The 18,640-nt window shown below is 47.8% G+C and overlaps 1 protein-coding gene across 3 annotated transcripts in view; it reads left to right on the top strand.

The window, feature by feature from the left end:
- Window positions 1–15,208, top strand: part of DKC1 (dyskerin pseudouridine synthase 1) — an 83,748-nt gene extending 68,540 nt beyond the window's left edge. For all 3 annotated transcript variants that reach the window (XM_044057698.1, XM_044057697.1, XM_044057696.1), the window contains exon 15: window positions 14,839–15,208. In XM_044057698.1, coding sequence (XP_043913633.1) covers window positions 14,839–14,898 — 60 coding nt within the window. In that variant the 3' untranslated portion in view covers window positions 14,899–15,208. The remainder of the gene's footprint in view (window positions 1–14,838) is intronic.
- Window positions 15,209–18,640: the final 3,432 nt, after the last annotated feature.

The raw sequence follows: 18,640 nt of genomic DNA, 5'->3' as shown, positions 1-18,640 counted from the left end.
CCGGACAAGTAGCATCTGACTACCTGCCTGTGTACCACTGTCAGCTAGCCTTTTACTACCTCTCTGGGTGGACCAATCTCACCTCGACAAGTGGGTCCTCCCCATACTACAAAATGGTTACTGCATGTCCTGGATCTCCCCACCCATAGGGAGAGACATCCCATGACCACTTTCACAGCAGCTACTCCCCTTACTACTCTCACTAGCCAAGGGCAATCACCACAAGTTACCACACAAAGCTGGACCTAATCCCACAAAAGGGATTTCATTCTCCCTTGCCTACAGATGTTTGGTCCAACACTGTGTGATTAACTTAATTCCTTTCAAACACCACTACTGAGGATGTGCTTTTAGTCCTGGGAGGTTAGGAAACCTACTAAAAGGAGATCCTATATGTCTGAATGGGAAAGTTTCTCCAAGTGGTGTCTCCATAGGCACAGGGATCCCTTTCAAGTGGATACCGGTCTAGTTCTTGTGTGTGTGAACGTAAGGCTGGCCCTTCAGACTCTGAAGTCCACCTCTCTGCAACCTCTGCCTGCTTACCACTAGAACCCCTTCTAGCCAGGCTGGATGTTAAATTGTTCCTGAAAGGGGTCTTGCACATCAGACCAAAAACATCCCACCTCCTTGGGACCCAAACTTCATCCTGGAAAAACTCATACTGCCTCCATTCGAGCCAACCAGTGCTAAAACACTCCAAATGTGCTCATGGAAGACTACTGCTGGTGGCCCTTATCTCTGCTAGAAGGGTGTCTGTTACAAGCTCATGGTTGCTCACCCTACACTACTTTCCACAAGGATAGGGTGCCCCTGCGCACCAACCTTTCCTTCATGCCAAACGTTAAACTGTTCTTAAACCAATCCATTCTCCTGCCCACTTTTTTCCCCTCCTACCAAGAGTGAGCGGATACTCCATTCCCTGGATGTGCACAGACAGTCCATCAGAAAAATCCAACCAACTGTTTGTATCCTTCCAACCCACAACCCAGAGCCCTGAGCAAGGCAGTCTCCAAAACAATCTGCTTTTGCTACTCCTGCCATGACCTACTCCAGGATTAAGAGCTTCATTCTACCAGGGCCGTGGTATCCTTGACACAGCCTCCATTCTGGAAGCAGCCACCTGGCCCATATACACTTTTTTTTCTTTTTTTTTTTTTCTTCACCAGGCAGTACAAATCGGACCATGTCTCCGGAGCCAGGGCAAGGTTTGCTAGGGCAATTCTGCAGAGCTTTTTGAAATCTGGTACCTCTACCCTTCCTGGCACTCTCCCACACTAAGAATACTGTAACATAGGAATAGAAGGACATGGAATAGTTGTGTAAAATCTTTCCATAACCATAGATGTTCTTCGTGTTTCACTGTTGCAGTCATCACATTTGGGTCATCTGCATGTGGTGGCCCTCAGTCGGCCTGATTAACAGTCTTGAGTCCTGTGTCGGTTGCTGCTCTTCTGTGACGTCAGGTCATCAGGGGTATGAAACATGCAGCCGGCGCCATTACTTCAGTCTTTCTTGCAGTGTGGTGCCTGAAGCAGCTCGCAAGTACCGGTCAGCCGACTCCTGAAATTTTCATTTCTGTTTCAGAACAGAGGTCTTCAACTAAAAGCTAAGTACCCTGTTTGGCGAATTTTTTTTTCTTGCATTCCACAAGAAATGAAATTATTTACATTTACTGACATCTGGTTAAGAGCAAGTACCTCAAAGACTTTCATTTGCACTGTATTCCTTGCCTAGGCCCTCACCACGACGTACCTCACTGTTCAGCCAAACTATCTGTTGTCTGCATATTTTTGCTTCTAAATATTTTGGCGTTTGGTTCAACTATCCTGATGGGTCTTCAGTAAGCCATCTGATTACAGACATTCCAAAAAGCACAAAAGATAGGCCGCCTAGGTCCAAAGCTGCTGGCAATGCTTCTAAGCCAGTCGGTTTTCTGGTACTCGGTGAGACACTTTCGCAGCCCCTGATACCCGCTACTTCAGATTTGTAGGCCTTTGCTGAGACCCATTCTGAGTCCAGTATGCCACGAGATGCTTCAACTGTGGAACCTGCGGATTTCTTTACCTTGGATTGGTCTGGAGCCACTGCAAGCACCAGCTTCTGAGGGTGTATTCAGGCCTACTGACTTGCGTATTAAACCGCCATCTTCTTTGAGACCTAAATCTCGAACCATCCCTAGAAAACTGACGCCCAGACCACATGGTCAGGCCTCTATGCCTAAACAACCCAAGATTTTGAATTTTCTGTTTCCTCTGACCAGGATTTACCCTTCTACTTGAGGATTCTGATGCTGAGGACTCTATTCCCTCTGCTTCTCCCCCAGAGATTTTCTCTTTTGAAACCTTGTATACTCTCGGGGAGCATTTTCGTTGGGGAAAGTCAGGATTTCTCAGATTCTAATAGGGATTTTTTACTCCTGCCCCAGCACCGGCCTTTAGCCATACCTCCTGTACTAGACGATGCCTTTTAGGAATCTAGCTTGGCCCTTGACTCTTCCTCCTGCTCCCAGAAAACCTAGTGGATATTTCAGGGTTCCTGACTTTCAAGTTACTTTTCAAAAATCCTACCGTGGATCCTGAGACCATTTCACAGGGACCCAAGGGCATTAAAGCTACTACTGCCAAAAATCCCCCCCCCCCCCCAAAAATACTCTAGGGCGCTGAATAGATTGGGTAAGAAGGTATACACTTCTGCAACTTTGGCAATTGGGACCTTAAGCTGCCACTTTCATGTGTTGTATCGGCAGCATATTATTGGATTGCTTAATCAGAAAATGATTCCTGATTGTACTAAAAAAATAAGGATGTACTGCGTTCAGCTGAACAGGTTGGAAAACATACTTTGCAATGTGATTTTGATTCATTAGAGGCATCTTGCAGGATTGCTGTAACTGGGTCTGTACTTAGAAGGCATGCTTGGCTTTAGGAGCAATCCTTGCCAGATCATGTTAAAGTGAAATTAATGGATGCTCCCTTAAACCAGGACTGCCTGTTTGGCAACAAGACAGAAGTTCTTAAAAAATATGGAGGAAAAGGCTAAATCCATGCAAACTGTTTTTTACAAGTACAACCTCCAAGGTGTGGTAGCCATTGCCCTTCCAAGAATTGGTCCTTTTCTGCTTCTTCAGACCTCAATCCAAACCCAGATTCAGCAGAGCTCCCAGGCTTCAGTCCCATGGTATGCACAGGACTAAGCAGTGGGGGGGGGTCTCCACTTCCAAATCTGAGAGTATTAAACAACCCCCACATGGTAAACTGTCTGACTTTTTAAAACTTCCAAGCACTTCTCAACTGACTGCCCTTTGGGGGAGGGAGATTGCTCTTCATGCCAAGAATTGGGAACTCCTTACCCAGGGCAAATGGGGTTTAAATAGTGTCCCAGGGATGCAGATTTCACTTCCACGCGTTACCAACAGCAAGCGGGTGGTCAGATCTATCCCCAAATCAGTGGGCAGAAGCCCAAAAGAAGGTACTTTCTCTCAAGCTTCTCAAGCTTGGGGGTTATTCAGTTGGTACCAGAAAAGGGACAAGGTTTCTACTAGAGACTCTTCTTTGTGCCCTGAAAAGACTATTCACGGCATCCTATCCTGGACCTGGTCTACTCTAAACACCTTTTTGTTGATTCCAAAATTCAAGATGCTAACTCTTCAGTTGCTTCCTATGCTAGGCAGAGACGCCTGCTTGGCAACACTAGATTTAAAGAAAGCATACCTGCACATCCTAATTAGGGACTCTTGCAGAAGATACCTACGCTTGCAAAGCAGGCTACATGCACTATCAGATGTTCTTCGTGTTTCACTGTTGCAGTCATCACATTTGGGTTGTCTGCTTGCAGTAGCCCTCAGTCGGCCTGATTAACAAAGTCTTGGGTCCTGCGTCGGTTGCTGTCCCTTCTGTAATATCAGGTCGTCTAGGGTATAAAACATGCAGCCGATGCCATTACATCAGTCTTTCTTGCTGTGCGGTGCCCAAAGCAAAAGCAGTTAGCAAGTGCTGGTTTTCGAGTCTCCGAATCAATGTCTTCAACTAAAGCTTACACTTCTGCAACCTTGGCCATTGGGGCCTTAAACTGTCAAGTTTCAAAGTATCAACAACATATTGGATTGGTTAAACAGAAATGTTTATTCCTGACTGTGCTGAAAGTAAGGAATTACAAGATTTAATGCATTCTGCTGAACAGGTTACTTTGCAATGTGGGTTTGATTTCTTTAGAGGCCTCTTGCAGGGCTGCTGTCACTGGGTCTGTACTCTGAAGGCATGCTTGGCTTAAGGAGCAGTCTTTGCCTGATCATGTTAAAGCTAAACTGTTGGTCCCGTAAATCGGGACCGCCTGTTTGGCAACAAAGCTGAGGAAGCTCTTAAAAGGATGGAAGATTTAACTGTTGGATTTCAAGTTCAGCCTCCAAGATGTAGTAGGCATATTGGCCCTGTAAGAATTGGTCCTTTCTGGCTCCTTCCAGGCCTTCTCAATCCAAACCCAGATATGTGGACCCCCCCCCCCCCTCCTTTAGGGGGAAAGATTGGTCTGTAGGCCAGAAACTGGGAACTCGTTAACCAGGACAGATGTCTCAAGGATACAGATTTCACTTCCACACATTACCAACGCCAAAAAGGTTGGCCAGATCTACCCCCAAATCAGTGGGTAGAGGCTCAAAAGCAAATATTCTCTCTTTTAAACATAAAGGCTATTCAAACTGTACCAGAAGAGGAAGAACAGTTTCTACTCCAAGATCTTTCCTGGTACCCAGAAGAGACTATTCTTGTTGTCTATTCTGGACCTGTCTACTCAACACCTTTTTGGGGATTCCAAAATTCAAGATGCTGACTCTTCATTTGCTCCCTATGCTAGGAAAAGATGCCAGGATGGTAACACTCTAAAGGAAGCATACCTGCACATCCCAATCAGGGAATCTTGCAGAAGATACCTACGCTTCAAAGCAGGCTACAATCACTAACAGTTCTCTGCACTGCCCTTTGGCTTATCTACTGCACCCATGGTATTCACAAAGTACTTGCCACAGTCATCACATTTTGCAGGCAAATAAATATTCAAATATTTCCATACCTGGACGATCGTTTAATTCGGGCAGAAAGCCACTTTGTACAAAGGGTGCCAACTTGTCTGGGATACACCATAAACTAAGGAAATCGCACCTGGTACCTTGTCAACAAATCATATTCCTGGGAGCAAGCTTGAATACAACTTCCCAGATGGCTGTTCTCACACCAGAGAAACAAATTCATTTTGACAACCTACTTCAGACACGTGGCCACAAAAACACTCTGCAAGGCAAATACTAAGCCTTGGGGGTTCATGGCCTCCTACATTCTTCTGATTTCATATGCAAGGCTGCATATGAGGAAACTACAATGGTATTTAAAAAGCCTATGGTGTCAACATTTTCAGGATTTAGAAGCAATGATTCCTATTGTACCTTGCCTACGCCTAGAGTTCCTTTGGTGGGCAGAGGCCTGCTACCAAAACAAGGGACTACCATTCACACTACCCCCTGCTGCCCAAACCCTAACTGAAGCAGCAGACTATATGCATGGGGGGCTCACCTGGCAGGGAAGTGCATTTAGGGCAAATGGACTTGCATAGCGGTCAAAAAACTTGTTAGCTGTACAGAATGCTCGTACAGCCTTCAAGGACCACATTCTTCCAGGACAATTAATGGTAAGGATGGACACCACCACTGTGGTACATAAAACCAGCAGGTGGGTACCTCTGCAGACTAGCCATGGCATTGTGGAACACACCCTTGAGCTACCAAGTGCATCTAAAAGCTCAATTCCTGCCAGGTGGACTAGGCAGAAACCTCATGGACCCACATGAGTGGAAAGTGGAACAAAAGATTTTCAACATGTTGACAAGCAAATGGGGGAGCCCAGATACAGACTAGTTTGCCCCCCCCCCCCCCAAGAACTATCAGTTGGACAAATTTTGCACAAGGAACTCGCCACAACCCAGCTTGGAAAGTGGATGCTCTGTCCTTCAGCTGGGGGTATGCCTTTCCTCTGCTCTCCAAAGTACTACTAAAGATCAAACCAAGGACAGTTGATTGCACTGGACTGGCGCTGCCAAAACTGGTACCCCCTCTTGCACAGTGTCACTGTTGGCCCCATGGCACCTGCCTCAGACTCTTACTTCATTGTCTCAGCAGGAGAGCCAGATTCTGCACCCTCTGCTTCACACACTGAACCTAGCAGCCTGGCTAATTACCCAATTTCTCCTTAACCATCACGGTTTCCTGAGGGATGTAATCATTTTAGAGGCAAGGAGGCCTAGTACTAGAAAATCTTATGCTGAAAAATGGAAAATTCTTCTGTGCCTGGAACTCCTCTCAAGGGATGAGCATAGCTGTGCCCAATTTGCCTCAGATTTGCCAATACTTAACGGAGATGCATCACAGGGGCCTGTCTTCATCAAAATTTATGCCTCCGCTATTTCGGCTCACCGCAAAACCTCCCCATTTCTTTCATCCACTGCTCAAGCAGTTCCAGAGGGGCCACAAATTTACGACCGCCCAGGAGAGCTCCAACTCCAACCTGGGACCTTAACTTTGTATTCGAGAAACTCTCTTCCTCCTTTCCAGCCAGCTGCTACTGCAGACTTAATTCCTTACTTGGAAAACTGCTTTCCTTTTAAATCACTTCAGCAAGAAGGGTATCTGAATTACAGGCCCTTATGGCAGTGGAGCTTTTTCATATTTCATGCGGACAGGTTGTCCTTCGGGACCAATCCCTCCTTTATGCCCAAGGTGGTGTCCAGTGTGGCCCTTAAATCAGTCCATTCATTTGCCAACCTTGTTTACTAATGCACAGAACAAAGGGGAACTGCACTATCTAGATGTGCACAGCCAACTTAGATTCTACTTGGACAGGACTAAACCTCAAAGGAAATCTAAACTGCTGGTGGCGTTTGCTGCAGGGGCAGAGGGGAAGGCTATTTCAAAGGATCCAACTTCCAAATGGATAGGCCATTGCATTCATTTCTGCTACAAGCACTAATGGAAAACCTATCCCACTGAGGATCAGACCTCAGTCAACCAGGGCTGCGTCTACCTCTACAACCTTTCTCAGAGGTGTCCCTACCAGGGACATCCTTGAAGCTGCTACCTGGAGTTAGCTTTGAGAATCTACCCAAATGTGATTGACTGCAGCAGTGAAACACTAAGAACATAGTATTGTGTACACTTACCATAAATGTAGATGTTCAGAGTGTATTCACTGTTGCAGTCCTGGTTACCCTCCTGCCAGTCCCCTGAATTTTGGCTATCTCTACTCTCCTTTTACTATGCTTAAAAGCTTTTTGGTGCATTTGCTTTTTTGTTGGAGGTATAACCTTATGTTTTTATATATTTAATTGCTCCCCCTTGGAGGCATCTGGGGCAAGAAAACCTCATGTAATGGTGTCTGCTGCATGTTTTATACCCCTGACGTCACTGAAGATGGCAACCGACGCAGGACCCAAGACTTTAATTGGGCAGACTGAGGGCTACTGCAAGCAGATAACCCAAATGTGATGCCTGCAACAGTGAATACACTCAACATCTACATTTTATGGTAAGTGTACCCAACTGTACCATGTCCTTCTCTTCCATGGTGCAGTATCCACACACACCCCTATTCCCCTTTTCCTGTTTACCTGTCTAAAAGGCACCCTGTAGACTACGGTCAGACTAGGCAGTAAATGGCACCTTGCACTTGTTGACATTTGGCTCTACTGGACTGTGTCCGGCTGTGCATTTAAGTTCTGAAGTTCTTGCCTGCAGATGTCGCATTTAAGGTCTCTGGTTTAGTGCCCTACATATGACATCCCACACACGTACAGCAGCCAGGCTTAAGCTTTTGGCATTTGGGTCGCCTGAGGCAGGGAATCCCAGACTAAGAATACGACATGGAAGAGACATTTATGCAAGTTATTTTATCCCTAAATTTTCATGTGTGGAAAGCAAATTTGCCTGGGTTAGGAACAGGATAGTACACTTGTTTGTTGAACTGTTAGGGGTAAGAGAAAGTTTGAAGATTTAAATCCATTGAATGGTGCAAATCCATCATAAGTGGCCTTCCATTTGCTTTTTACTCTAAACCTTGTGGAAGCAGTGAAGTAACATGACACACCCCTAGGGCTAAAGACAGTTATTGCCTCCTTCCTTGGAGCGCCAGCTCAGCAGCTGGTGCGGTTTTGGGCCGGGGGGGGGGGGTTGCCTCACTTTTGCAGGGGCTTTTTTCTGCCCCTTAGTCTTTTCAGCCATGCATCCCTGTAGTGCACTGAGAATCTTCCGAAGAGTAATTAGAGCAACGAAGCACTAAGAACATGGCCGGTAGCTCTACAACATCTTGAATCTAGATTAATATCTTTACTGTTGCAGAATCTTTTCCCTCTCATTTGCTTTCTCTTGCTATCCTCCCAAAGTGGGGATGGGTACCCCTTTCTGCCATACACAGTTGGGTCTCCCTGCTTATTCCTGTCCCTGGTGATTAAATGAGCAGGTTATGCCCTCTAGCCTAGAGAGAGTGGGACTCCCATCAAGGGAAGAAAGATGAGGAAATGGCCACTAGACAATGACCCTTTGTATACAAGTCCTGATCAGTTGCCCTTTGGGTCAATTTGGGAAAGTTGTTTAAATTGTTTATTTATCCCTGTAGTTGCTTTGATTTAACATATGATTATTTGTGCAGTAGCTATTGATTGCCCCATCATATGTCACCAAGCTTTAGTGCTTTACTGGGACCCTCCCCGTCATAAATACCATCCCCTAATGTCTTAAGTTTGGGGTGTGGAACTAATGCATGATCTGAAGTAGTTAACTTCATTTGGGCATCAACCTATTGGTCTTCGGATCCATTTCTGATCCGAGCCGGCAGTTTCCAACACTGGAGATCAAAGCTCCTCCCCTGCCCATAATCCCTGCCATCCCTACCTGACCTCAGATCTAGTTTGCCGCGGTTGAAGCCAGCAGCTTGATCTTTTGAGTTCCAGGCATCGGTGGTCTCTTGCTCTTTTTCTTTTACTTTCCTGTCAGAAAGTGTGAGTGTTTAGCATCCCCTCATAGTTTTTCTCTACAAATTTTAATTTAGCTTATCCCCCCCTGTGAGAGCGTTGGGGTGTGTCCTTTTCTTAGTATAATGTCTGAGGTCCCAAAGACATTTTTTTTTCTAAATGTACAGAGTGTGGCCATAAGCTATCCCCAGTGGATGGCCACACTCTGTGCGTGTTGTGCCTTGGGATTGAACACCTCTCCTCTCTGGCTGCACTATTTCTGCAGTGTTCAACCCCAGGGCACTTCAGTACCCACGACTGCTTCCCTTCCCCTGGCCGGGACTCAATCTCCCACCTTGGGCCAGGTGGATAGGGAAGCCAGAAAAGAGAAGCGCAGGGAGAAGCACCACAAGCGGTGGGCCGAGGGCCTCTACATCGGCCCCGCCAGCTAAGCGGGCTTCTCCCTCAAAGACCTCCGATCATTCTCCTTCCCGGCTCCGGTCACCTTGCTTCTCACCGGGAACGGAGGAGGAGGAGGCTCTGTCATCGGGGCGGCACTCCGTCCCTCCTCGGTGGCCTCCATCTAGGTCGACCAAAAGCTGAACGGACGCAGATTTGTACCAGATAAGATTCCTCCAGGCCCAACTGCAGATGGGAGTGCTCCTGGGAGCTCGACCCCCTTTTTCACCCCGATCGCTCCTTCTCCAACCCGCTTCCTGTGTTTGGAGTCCTCTGAGCAGAGTGGCGTTGTAGTTGGGGACATGTCTGCGTCGACAGCGCCCTTGAGTCTGTTGGGTCCCTTTTTGGCGGATCTGAGCGAGCTGAGCTTCGGATCTGAGGGTGTCAGTGTGCCTTCGGCTCCATCCAGGTCTGAGCATACTGGCCCATTGGATCAGATAGTGTCGACTCCGGCCCAGATTCCCTCGTCGGATCGGAGGGAGGGTTTGCTCTCAGATGCCAGAGAGCAGCTCTCCTTTGGCTTTCGGCGTGGTGGAGAGGGCTTTGTCTAGGGATTCCAGGCCCCTGGCCACCGCTACTGCTCCACCCCGCACTCCCTCTCAGTTGGTTCTGACTTCTATCACCTGGCCCCAGGGACAACCTGCTTGAACGTCCCAGGTAGTTCCCTTGTTGGGACAAGATGAGCCTGGTGAGGCCTCCTCGGACAGCCCCCCTCGGAGGTCCCTCAAGTGCAAAAGGAGGCACTTGGACTCCCCTGAGTCCTACAGAGGAGACAGATTTGGAGGAAGGAGAAGGCTCCCCAAGATCACTCCCCCGAAGGTCTCCTTTGGAGACATCATGGAGATGCTCAGATTAAGGGGAGGGTTGGCCGCCCCAAAGCCTACCTTGGACGAGTCTGTGTTCCTGGAGGTGTTTGAAGCAGGCCCGTCTACCTCTTGGGTGTCCCCTCCAGCCAACCCCCTGGTAGACCTGATCACTACCAGGGCGTGGAAGGAGCTGGACACTGGAGCCCGTCCCGAAGAGACCTGGTAGGATACTTAGTCCCCTCTCTGGCAGAGTGCACTGGAGTAAGGGATCCCCGGTAGATGCCATGTTGGTGGCGGCAGCCACCAAGAGGGAACTGGCCCAAGAAAGTCCCTCTGTCCATCCTCCTAGCAAGGAGTCTCTGGCGATGGACCGCCTTGGGAAGTGAGTCTTTAGTTCAGCTAGAGTCTACGCTGGGTCGCCCCTGGAGTCCATGTCAGCAGAGGACAAACAGTTGTACTCTACCCGAATGGCCACTCTTAGGTCTATTTCTAATACCTCTATGTGGCTACTATCCCATGCTACGGAAGGAGCCACTAGAGCTAGCGGAGCGGGTGTCATGAGGCAACAGGCGTGGCTCCACTGATTTCACACGACCCTTTAAGGAGTCGTTCGCTAATGCCCCATTCGATGGTTCTGCTCTCTTTGGCGAAATGTTAGTCGAGAGCGAGAAGGACAGGGAGCCGTGGTCTGCCATCAGTCTGCTTCTCTGCTCCCCAGAGGTCTTTCTCAAAGAACCAATAGGGACAGAAGATGTGGGTGGTTCCGGAAGTTGCAACAGTCCCATGACGCTGTCAGTCTGCTTCTCTGCTCCCCAGAGGTCTTTCTCAAAGAAAGAACCAATAGGGACAGAAGATGTGGGTGGTTCCAGAAGTTGCAACAGTCCCATGACGCTCTGGACACCCAGTCCTTCAGAGGCAGAGGACAGGGTGGATGCCACCCTAGGGGCAGGGGGGGGGGCAGAGGAGTTTTGGGTCCAGAGAATCTCTCTGATCGGCCCACGCAGCAACCCTGAGGGGTTACCCGACTGTTCCACTCTAAAGGCAGTCGGGGGGGGGGGTTTCGAGGCAGCTTGGGAGTCCATCACGACAGATCGCTGGGTGCTTCGTATCATATCCAGGGTTACCAAATCCAGTTTCTTCATCCTCCTCACAATCCCAGATTCCTCCCTGATGCCCCCCCATCAGAGGGATGTCGCGACTGTGGAAATCCAGCAGTTGCTAGAAAAGAGCCATTCAGCACGTCCCCCCCGGACCAGTTTGGATCGGGCTTTTACTCCAAGTTCTTGGTGCCAAAAAAGACTGAGGACTTGAGCCCAATCCTCTCTATCCTTCTTGAACTTGTCAGTAACCAAGTAAAAGTTCCGGATGGTCACACTTCAATCTATTCTCCCCCTCTTGCAGGAGAATGACTGGGATGTGCTCCTATAGACCTCAAGGATGCATACTACCACATCTTGATGGACAGACTCTCCAGGAGGTTCCTCCACTTCCGGCTAGGAGCCAGCCATTACCAATTCAGGGACCTTCCCTTTGGTCTCACCACAGCCCCCACAGTGTTTACCAAGGTTTTGTCGATAGCGGCCCACCTGGGACTCCAGGGAATTCAGGTCTTCCCCTACCTGGACGACTGGCTCCTGACCACCCCCACAAGGCAACTACTCTGCGCGGCCAGGGACTCTTTCCTCTGTCTAGCTCCCCGGCTGGGGTCCACAGTCCATGTAGAAAAATCTTCCCTTCTGCCAACACAAATCAGACTTCATCGGGGCCAGATTGGATACAAGCAGACTCCTAGCCTTCTTGACTTCAGACAGGCTTCAAACCCTGATACTCCGTGTGCGGGCCATTCTTAATCCCCAGCTCCTTCAGCTCTGGTCCTGATGGCCCTAGGGTCGATGGCAGCTACCATCAACCTGCTGCCCATGGTGCATTTGCACATGAGGGTCCTGCAGTGGACCCGCCAAGTCCAATGGTCCTTCTGCATTACCCTCTAAACCATCCCATTCGCCTCAGCAGGGTTTGCAGGAAGGCCCTCCTGTGGTGGCTCCAGTCCCTGGACCTCCTCAAAGGTCGGCCCTTTGCTATGCCCCATCCCCTAACCACTGTTACCACGGATGCCTCTTGCCTTGGATGGGGGGGGTATTGTCTAGGCAGGACAGTCCAAGGCACGTGGGACCACATGGAGACCTCTATGCATATCTGTGTCCTAGAGATGAGGGCGGTGCTGTTGGCGTTGCAAACACTTGAGCCTTCTTCCCATTGGGACTATTGTAGTCCAGACGGACAACATGTCGGTAGTCTGGTATATTGACAAACAAGGGGGAGCCAGGTCCTATCCACTTTGCTGAGAGGCCATGAGAGTGTGGGAATGGGCGATCTCCACAAACTGCTTTCTCATAGCGATGCACATTCCGGGACTGTCCAACATCCTAGTGGACAGACTGAGTCGCACGATTCTCTTGCCGTACAAGTGGTCTCTGAATCCCGAAGTAGCGAAACAAATATTCTCTAAATGGGGTCAACCTTGTGATCTTTCGCTTCTTCCTCAAACACTTAAGTGCAGTGACTACTTTGCTCTAATACCCCGAGACGCTCTGGGTACGTGCTTGGCTGCCCAGTCTCCTCTATGCTTACCCTCCTCTTCCTCTAATGCTGCAGTTCTTACAGAAAGCCAGATGGCTGGGGAGCAGAATAATCCTCATTGCCCCATTCTGGCCTCGTCAGGCTTGGTTCCCCTTATCTACGGTCTCATCTAGTGAATCCTCCCTGGATTCTGGATCCCATCCCGAATCTGATCTCGCACCCGTTAGACCTTCCGATCCCGAATCTGGACAATCTGAGGCTCACGGCTTGGTTGCTCTAGTTCCACTTCCTAGCTAGGGCTCCCAGTGTCTCTTCCCCAGTCAAAGCTATCTTAGTGGCGCCCCACAAGCAGTCTAGTAGAAGGCTTTATGATAGCAAATGGAACCGGTTCTCTGGGCGGAGCAGCAAAGCTTAGACCCCTTTACGGCTCTGCCTGTGGTGTTAAGACTTTGTCAGGACTTTTTGACCAGTCAGTTCAGCTGGCAGCAATTTCACCTTATGTGGGGAGTGACCTAGGCCCTTTGATCTCAACCAGATTGTGTAAGGCCTTTTTGAAGAGTACCTTCCTACTAAGACCCCCCGGTGAAGGATGTTGTCCTTCCTTGGGATTTGCAGCTCGTACTCCAGGCTTTGATAGCTCCTCCCTTTGAGTCTGCAGCTTCAGTGGATCCTAAACTATTATCCTGGCAAACAGCTTTTCTCGTCGCTATCACTTTGGCCAGAAGGGCTTCTGAACTTCAAGCCCTTTCCGCCAAGCCACCGTATTTGACCTTTCGTAAAGACAAGAGTATCCCTCTGGACCAGTCCCTCTTCTTTCTAAGATTGCTTCCAAGTCAAATATCATACTATTAATTTACATGTGTTTTTTTCCCCAGTTACCAAAACAAAGGCGAATACAAGTTGCACTCTGATGTTCATAGACAACTACGTTTCTGCTTGCACAGAACAGCTGGTCATAGGCAATCGGACCAGCTGTTTATTTCATTTGCTAGATCTAAATTTGGGAAATCAGTTTCAAGTCACACTGTCCAGGTGGATTTTGGTGTATTCTACTGGCATATGAAAGTTCTGGCCGGCCCACACCCCAAGGGGTCCACGCCCATTCTACTAGGTCAATTTCCACCTCTGCTGCCATTTGTTCTAGAGTCTCATTGGATGAAATTTGTTTGGCAGCCACTTGGGCTTCATCTCATACCTTATAAATCATGAGTTGGATCTGGTCTCCAGAGGGAGAGCATCCTTTGGCTCTGCAGTGCTCTGGAACATCCTTCCATAAGGACCTCCCAAGATTTAGGTAGCTGGGGACTCTGTCCCATAGGTTGATGTCCATGTACTCACCATAACGTTCCATCTGAGTAGGTATTTGGCAGCAACCGCCCCCCTCCTTCCCCCTGACCGTCGGATGTTTATATTACTCTGTCATCTAATTGTATCGAGGTCAGATCATAGACTGGCTGTTTGGTGCAGGTCTTGCATTAGGCAAACTCTATCTGATGTCAGGTAGCGATGGCAGGGGATTATGGGTAGAGGAGGAGCTTGGAGCTCTGATCTCAGCTGTTGTAAACTGCTGGCTCTGATCTGAAGACCCATAGGTTGCTGCCAAATAAGTTTACCTACTCAGATGGGACGTTATGGTGAGTACATAACTTATTTACTTTCAAGTAAATTCTGGTGATTTTGGTTGAAGGTGTAGATCCTTGGTAATGGAAGAAATTGGGCTCAAGCCCATCGAAAGAGTGTGAGAGTTGTCTTGGATGGTTAATCTGACAGCAGGTTGACTGTACTAGCTGACGTCTGCATTGAAGGGGGGAGGTATGTACAGGTATTGCGCTCAGTGAATTACAACTTAGAACTAGTGTCTACAGTCTTTCAGTCTAGGGAAACCATTCATTGCAGTGTTAGGCTGCAGTTTGCTAATGTATGTAAATGCAATGTATTTTTTGTATGAAGTTAACTTGCTAGAATAGTGTTGCATGTCTGTAAGCATTTGCATTTTTTATTTCTGCAGACTTGTGAAAAGAAGAAGAAAAAGAAAAAAAAGAAGTTGAAGACTACAGATTCAGATTAAATGGGACGCTAGCGTCAAAGCCGAATCATAATTTAACCATCTTGGACAAAGGGATGACTATACCATAAGTGAAATGATAGACTTGTTGTGCCAGTCAGTCATGGGCTTGTGGTGAACAGTTGCTCTTGCAAGATGGATTCTCCATTCCTGCTGCATTGATGGCAGCTTTTAAAGACTACCCTGTTTAAAGGGTGCTGTATATTTTTGTTGCATCTTTCAGCTGTGATTATGCTGTAAAATATGAAACTGCAGAAGTTTTTATCAAAAAATATAAAGCTCAGAAAAGTATCCTTTTCTGTGAGTGAATGCAGTTGGCTGCTGTGTATTCCTTGTGGTTTTCCACTGCTGTCGTGTTCGCACTTAACAGTTTAGAGTAATACCAGGAGTGAATGTTGCAGTTTAAATGCAACCTACTCTGCTAAATCTGGGCTGTATCCCTTTTTTCAGTCGCTCTCCATTTGTTAGTTTTGATGTAAAACCATATGGCTAAAGGCTTAATTCTTGTGTAGACCCCATGACTGAGCAGTTGTTTTGGGTAACCAGTTGGTGGCACGCACTACATATTTTCCAGAGTTGGAGCACTCTGACATCCTTATATTCCCATGGTATTCTGCATATGGGTTTATCCTCCAGTCTCGCGTACGTAAGGCCAGTATCCAAAACAGTCCCTCTGTGGTGAGAGGTCTGTGTGGGAGATTTTGTGGGCCATAAAGGGTAAGAGTGGCTGTCAGAACTTGCAACTGCCAGTCGTATACCAGGTGTGTCTGCTGCTGACGTCTGATTAGTTTGATCAGATAAAGTACCCTGAGACCTTTCATCCTAAATATTTAATATTGCTTGTTCATGTCCTCTAGAAAAGGGTGTGGCAGTGTAGGCACCAAATCCCTCATAAGGACACCCACGATAAGTGCCATTTCTGTATGGGATGGTCGCATGACCATAAAACCTTCCAGATTTGCCAGGCATTCATACCTAAAACAGTACGTAGTTGCTTGCATGTGCTTAATCTTCATCTTGAAAACCATAATCTGAAGCAGCTTATGTTACAGATGGAGGGTTCCTCGCACATCTCCAAAGAACTGCCAAAAAAGAAAGCCCGGACCTTGCAACCTTAGTTTAGTGCTGAGCCTCTTCCGGCCAGTCCCCAACCCTTGTCTGACATGTGCTTGGTTCCTGAATATGGACCATGATTTGGGAGGTCGCAGTTACCTCTAAGGATGCTGCACTGTCCATAGGTGAGAGCATGTCCGAAGAGGCTGTTCTGCTGCTGGTCTCCGGGGGCTGCATTTTGTGGGGGAACTGTCTGAGCCCTTACCGTTTTCGGTTTCTAGAAAAGTTCACAGGCCCTCTTAAGAGGAACACTTTTTTTTTTTTTTTTTTTTTCTCCTACAGAAAACATGCCTGAGGCTTTCAGTCAAAACCTTTTCGGTGCCTTTTTTTTGTACACTCGAGTCATAAAAAAACTCACTAAGCTAGGCATCAACCCCTGTATCACTAGGTGGGTTGCAAACTTGCTCACAGAACCCCCAGAGTATGAAAGTAGCTGACTCAGACTACCAACCAGTCATGAGTGGAGACCCACAGGGGATTCGGTCCTAGGTCCTCTCCTGTATCTTCTCTGAAGTCCAGGCCAACACTGGGACTGTGGCTGACTAAGCTCGCAGACTATTGCAAGTTGGGAGCTGTTGTCAACTCAAGTGATGACCTACAGAAAGGTCTCACTGAGACCAACAACTGGTGTCAGAACCATGGCCTTAAGCTAAATGCCAAAAAATGTGTGGTCATCCCCTTTGAGAAAAACCCATTTTCCATGAATTGCCACATCGATGGTAGTCCACTAGATCTAGATCTGGGAACACAGGTTGTGACACACTTTTTGACCACATTTCCACTGTGGTCAGAAGTCCTGTGTGGCACATCTCGTAAGGGTTTTGCATCCAGGAAAGGTCATAGTCTCCCTCTACTCTTGCCTAATTAGGCCAGTCATTTATTACAATGCCCCATTAGGCATGTACCTCACTAGACCTGCAACAACTGGAGAGGCTGCAAAAGTACCTCACAGAACCGCAGTCTAAAAGCTATTCTAGTCTCATCACCTAGTTAAGAGGCCATCTCTGACTTACAAAGCCATGTCTGACCCAGCTCTGATAAAAAATCAAATGAAATCCCAATCCCTGCACACCACACGCTCCAGAGACCTCAACTTCCTTACTATAATCAACAAAACATGCTGGAGAGAGGATCGTAGAATTCCCATACATGTCCGAGTACTTCACTGGCCCTCTAAGAAATCTTGATGGCCCTCTTTGAGAAATCCTGAATGGTGGGGAAATTGGAAATTCACCCAGAGGATCACTGCAGTGACTCTACTCGACAGAGGCACTGGGAACTAAGGTCGGGTGGTGCGATGCCAGGGTAATCCTATAAAGCTTGTAAAGGCTCCAGGGCCAGCCTAGTACACACCTATGGTACTGAGGCCTACCACTGCTGAGGTGTTTCACTGTTGCAATCATCACACTTGGGTTATGCCAGGGGTAGCCCTTAGTCCAAATACCAGAGGCTTAGTAGTTCTGTGTCTGTTGCTGTTGCTCCAGGACTGATGTCAGCTAGTCCAGTGGTATAAAAATGGGCACCTGGCACTATTGCATCACTTTCCTGTTGAGGAGCCAGACACAGTTGGCACAAGTGCCAGTTGGCCGCTACTGGAGTTTTCATTTCAAGTCTTCTAAAGCCAAGTACCCTGTTGGGGATCCTTTTTTCTTGCTCTAACCGATGGCAGAAAGTTAACAATTGTCTTGCCTCTGGAAAGTAAATACCACACTTGAGATTTCCATTCTTGCTGCACCGCCTGTCTAGGCCCAGACCAAGATGTCCCTCGCTGCTGGTTTTGTGCTTTTGTTCAATGCCCAAATTGTACGTTGGGCCCTTATTGTAGCTAAATACTTTGGCTCTCCTCTCCATATTCAAAAATGGCTTTGGTAAGCCAACTGACTACTGATCTTCCAAAAATAACGTGGATAAGGATGCCCACTTCAATGGATTCACAGGCTGCTACAGAGACCTGTTGTCCGGACTGCCGTGAGACTCGTGACTCCGGAACCTGTGGATGTGTCTACCTTGGATGGGTCCAGAGCTGCTATGCAGGCACCAGCTTCTGAGGAAGTTCTTCGCACTACCAGTATTCGACAGACTCCCCCCCCCTCCCCCCAGTTCATTCTCAAACTATTGAGTTTCTAAGGCCCAGAGTACGAGATATGCCTACCCAAGCGCCTGCTTCCTTGCCACAATTACAGATGCTTAAAATAACAGAAGACCTTATGCTGATTAGGGGAAGCCAGCCTTCCCTTGCTAAAAGGAAGAGACTTCCCCCAGCAGCTTTATCTGACCAAGAGTCTGAGGTTTCTGATTATGAAGACATGCCCTTATCTGCTTATGAAGATTCAGATGTAGAGGAATCAATTCCTTCTGCCTCTTCAGAGGATTTTGTTTTGGTGAAACCTTGCATACCTTGAGAGAGCATTTCCATTGGTCCAAATAGACTCACACAGACCCTTAGCCATCCTTCTGTTGTGGATGTCGTCTTTATGGAATCCAGTTTAACTCCTGATACTGTACCTCCTACTCTCAGGAAACCTGACATGTTCTACAGGTCCCTGACTCTCAAATTTCTTCAAGAATCCTACTGCTGACCCAAGTGCTTAAAGGAATAAAAGCAACTACAGCTAAGAATCCCTCCCCCTCA

This window comes from Protopterus annectens, chromosome 15.part0, assembly GCF_019279795.1.
Source record: "Protopterus annectens isolate FY-2018-M chromosome 15.part0, PAN1.0, whole genome shotgun sequence".
Classification (NCBI taxonomy): domain Eukaryota; kingdom Metazoa; phylum Chordata; order Ceratodontiformes; family Protopteridae; genus Protopterus; species Protopterus annectens.
Note: the sequence above shows the minus strand (reverse complement) of the source record. Positions and strands in the feature narration are given on the sequence as shown.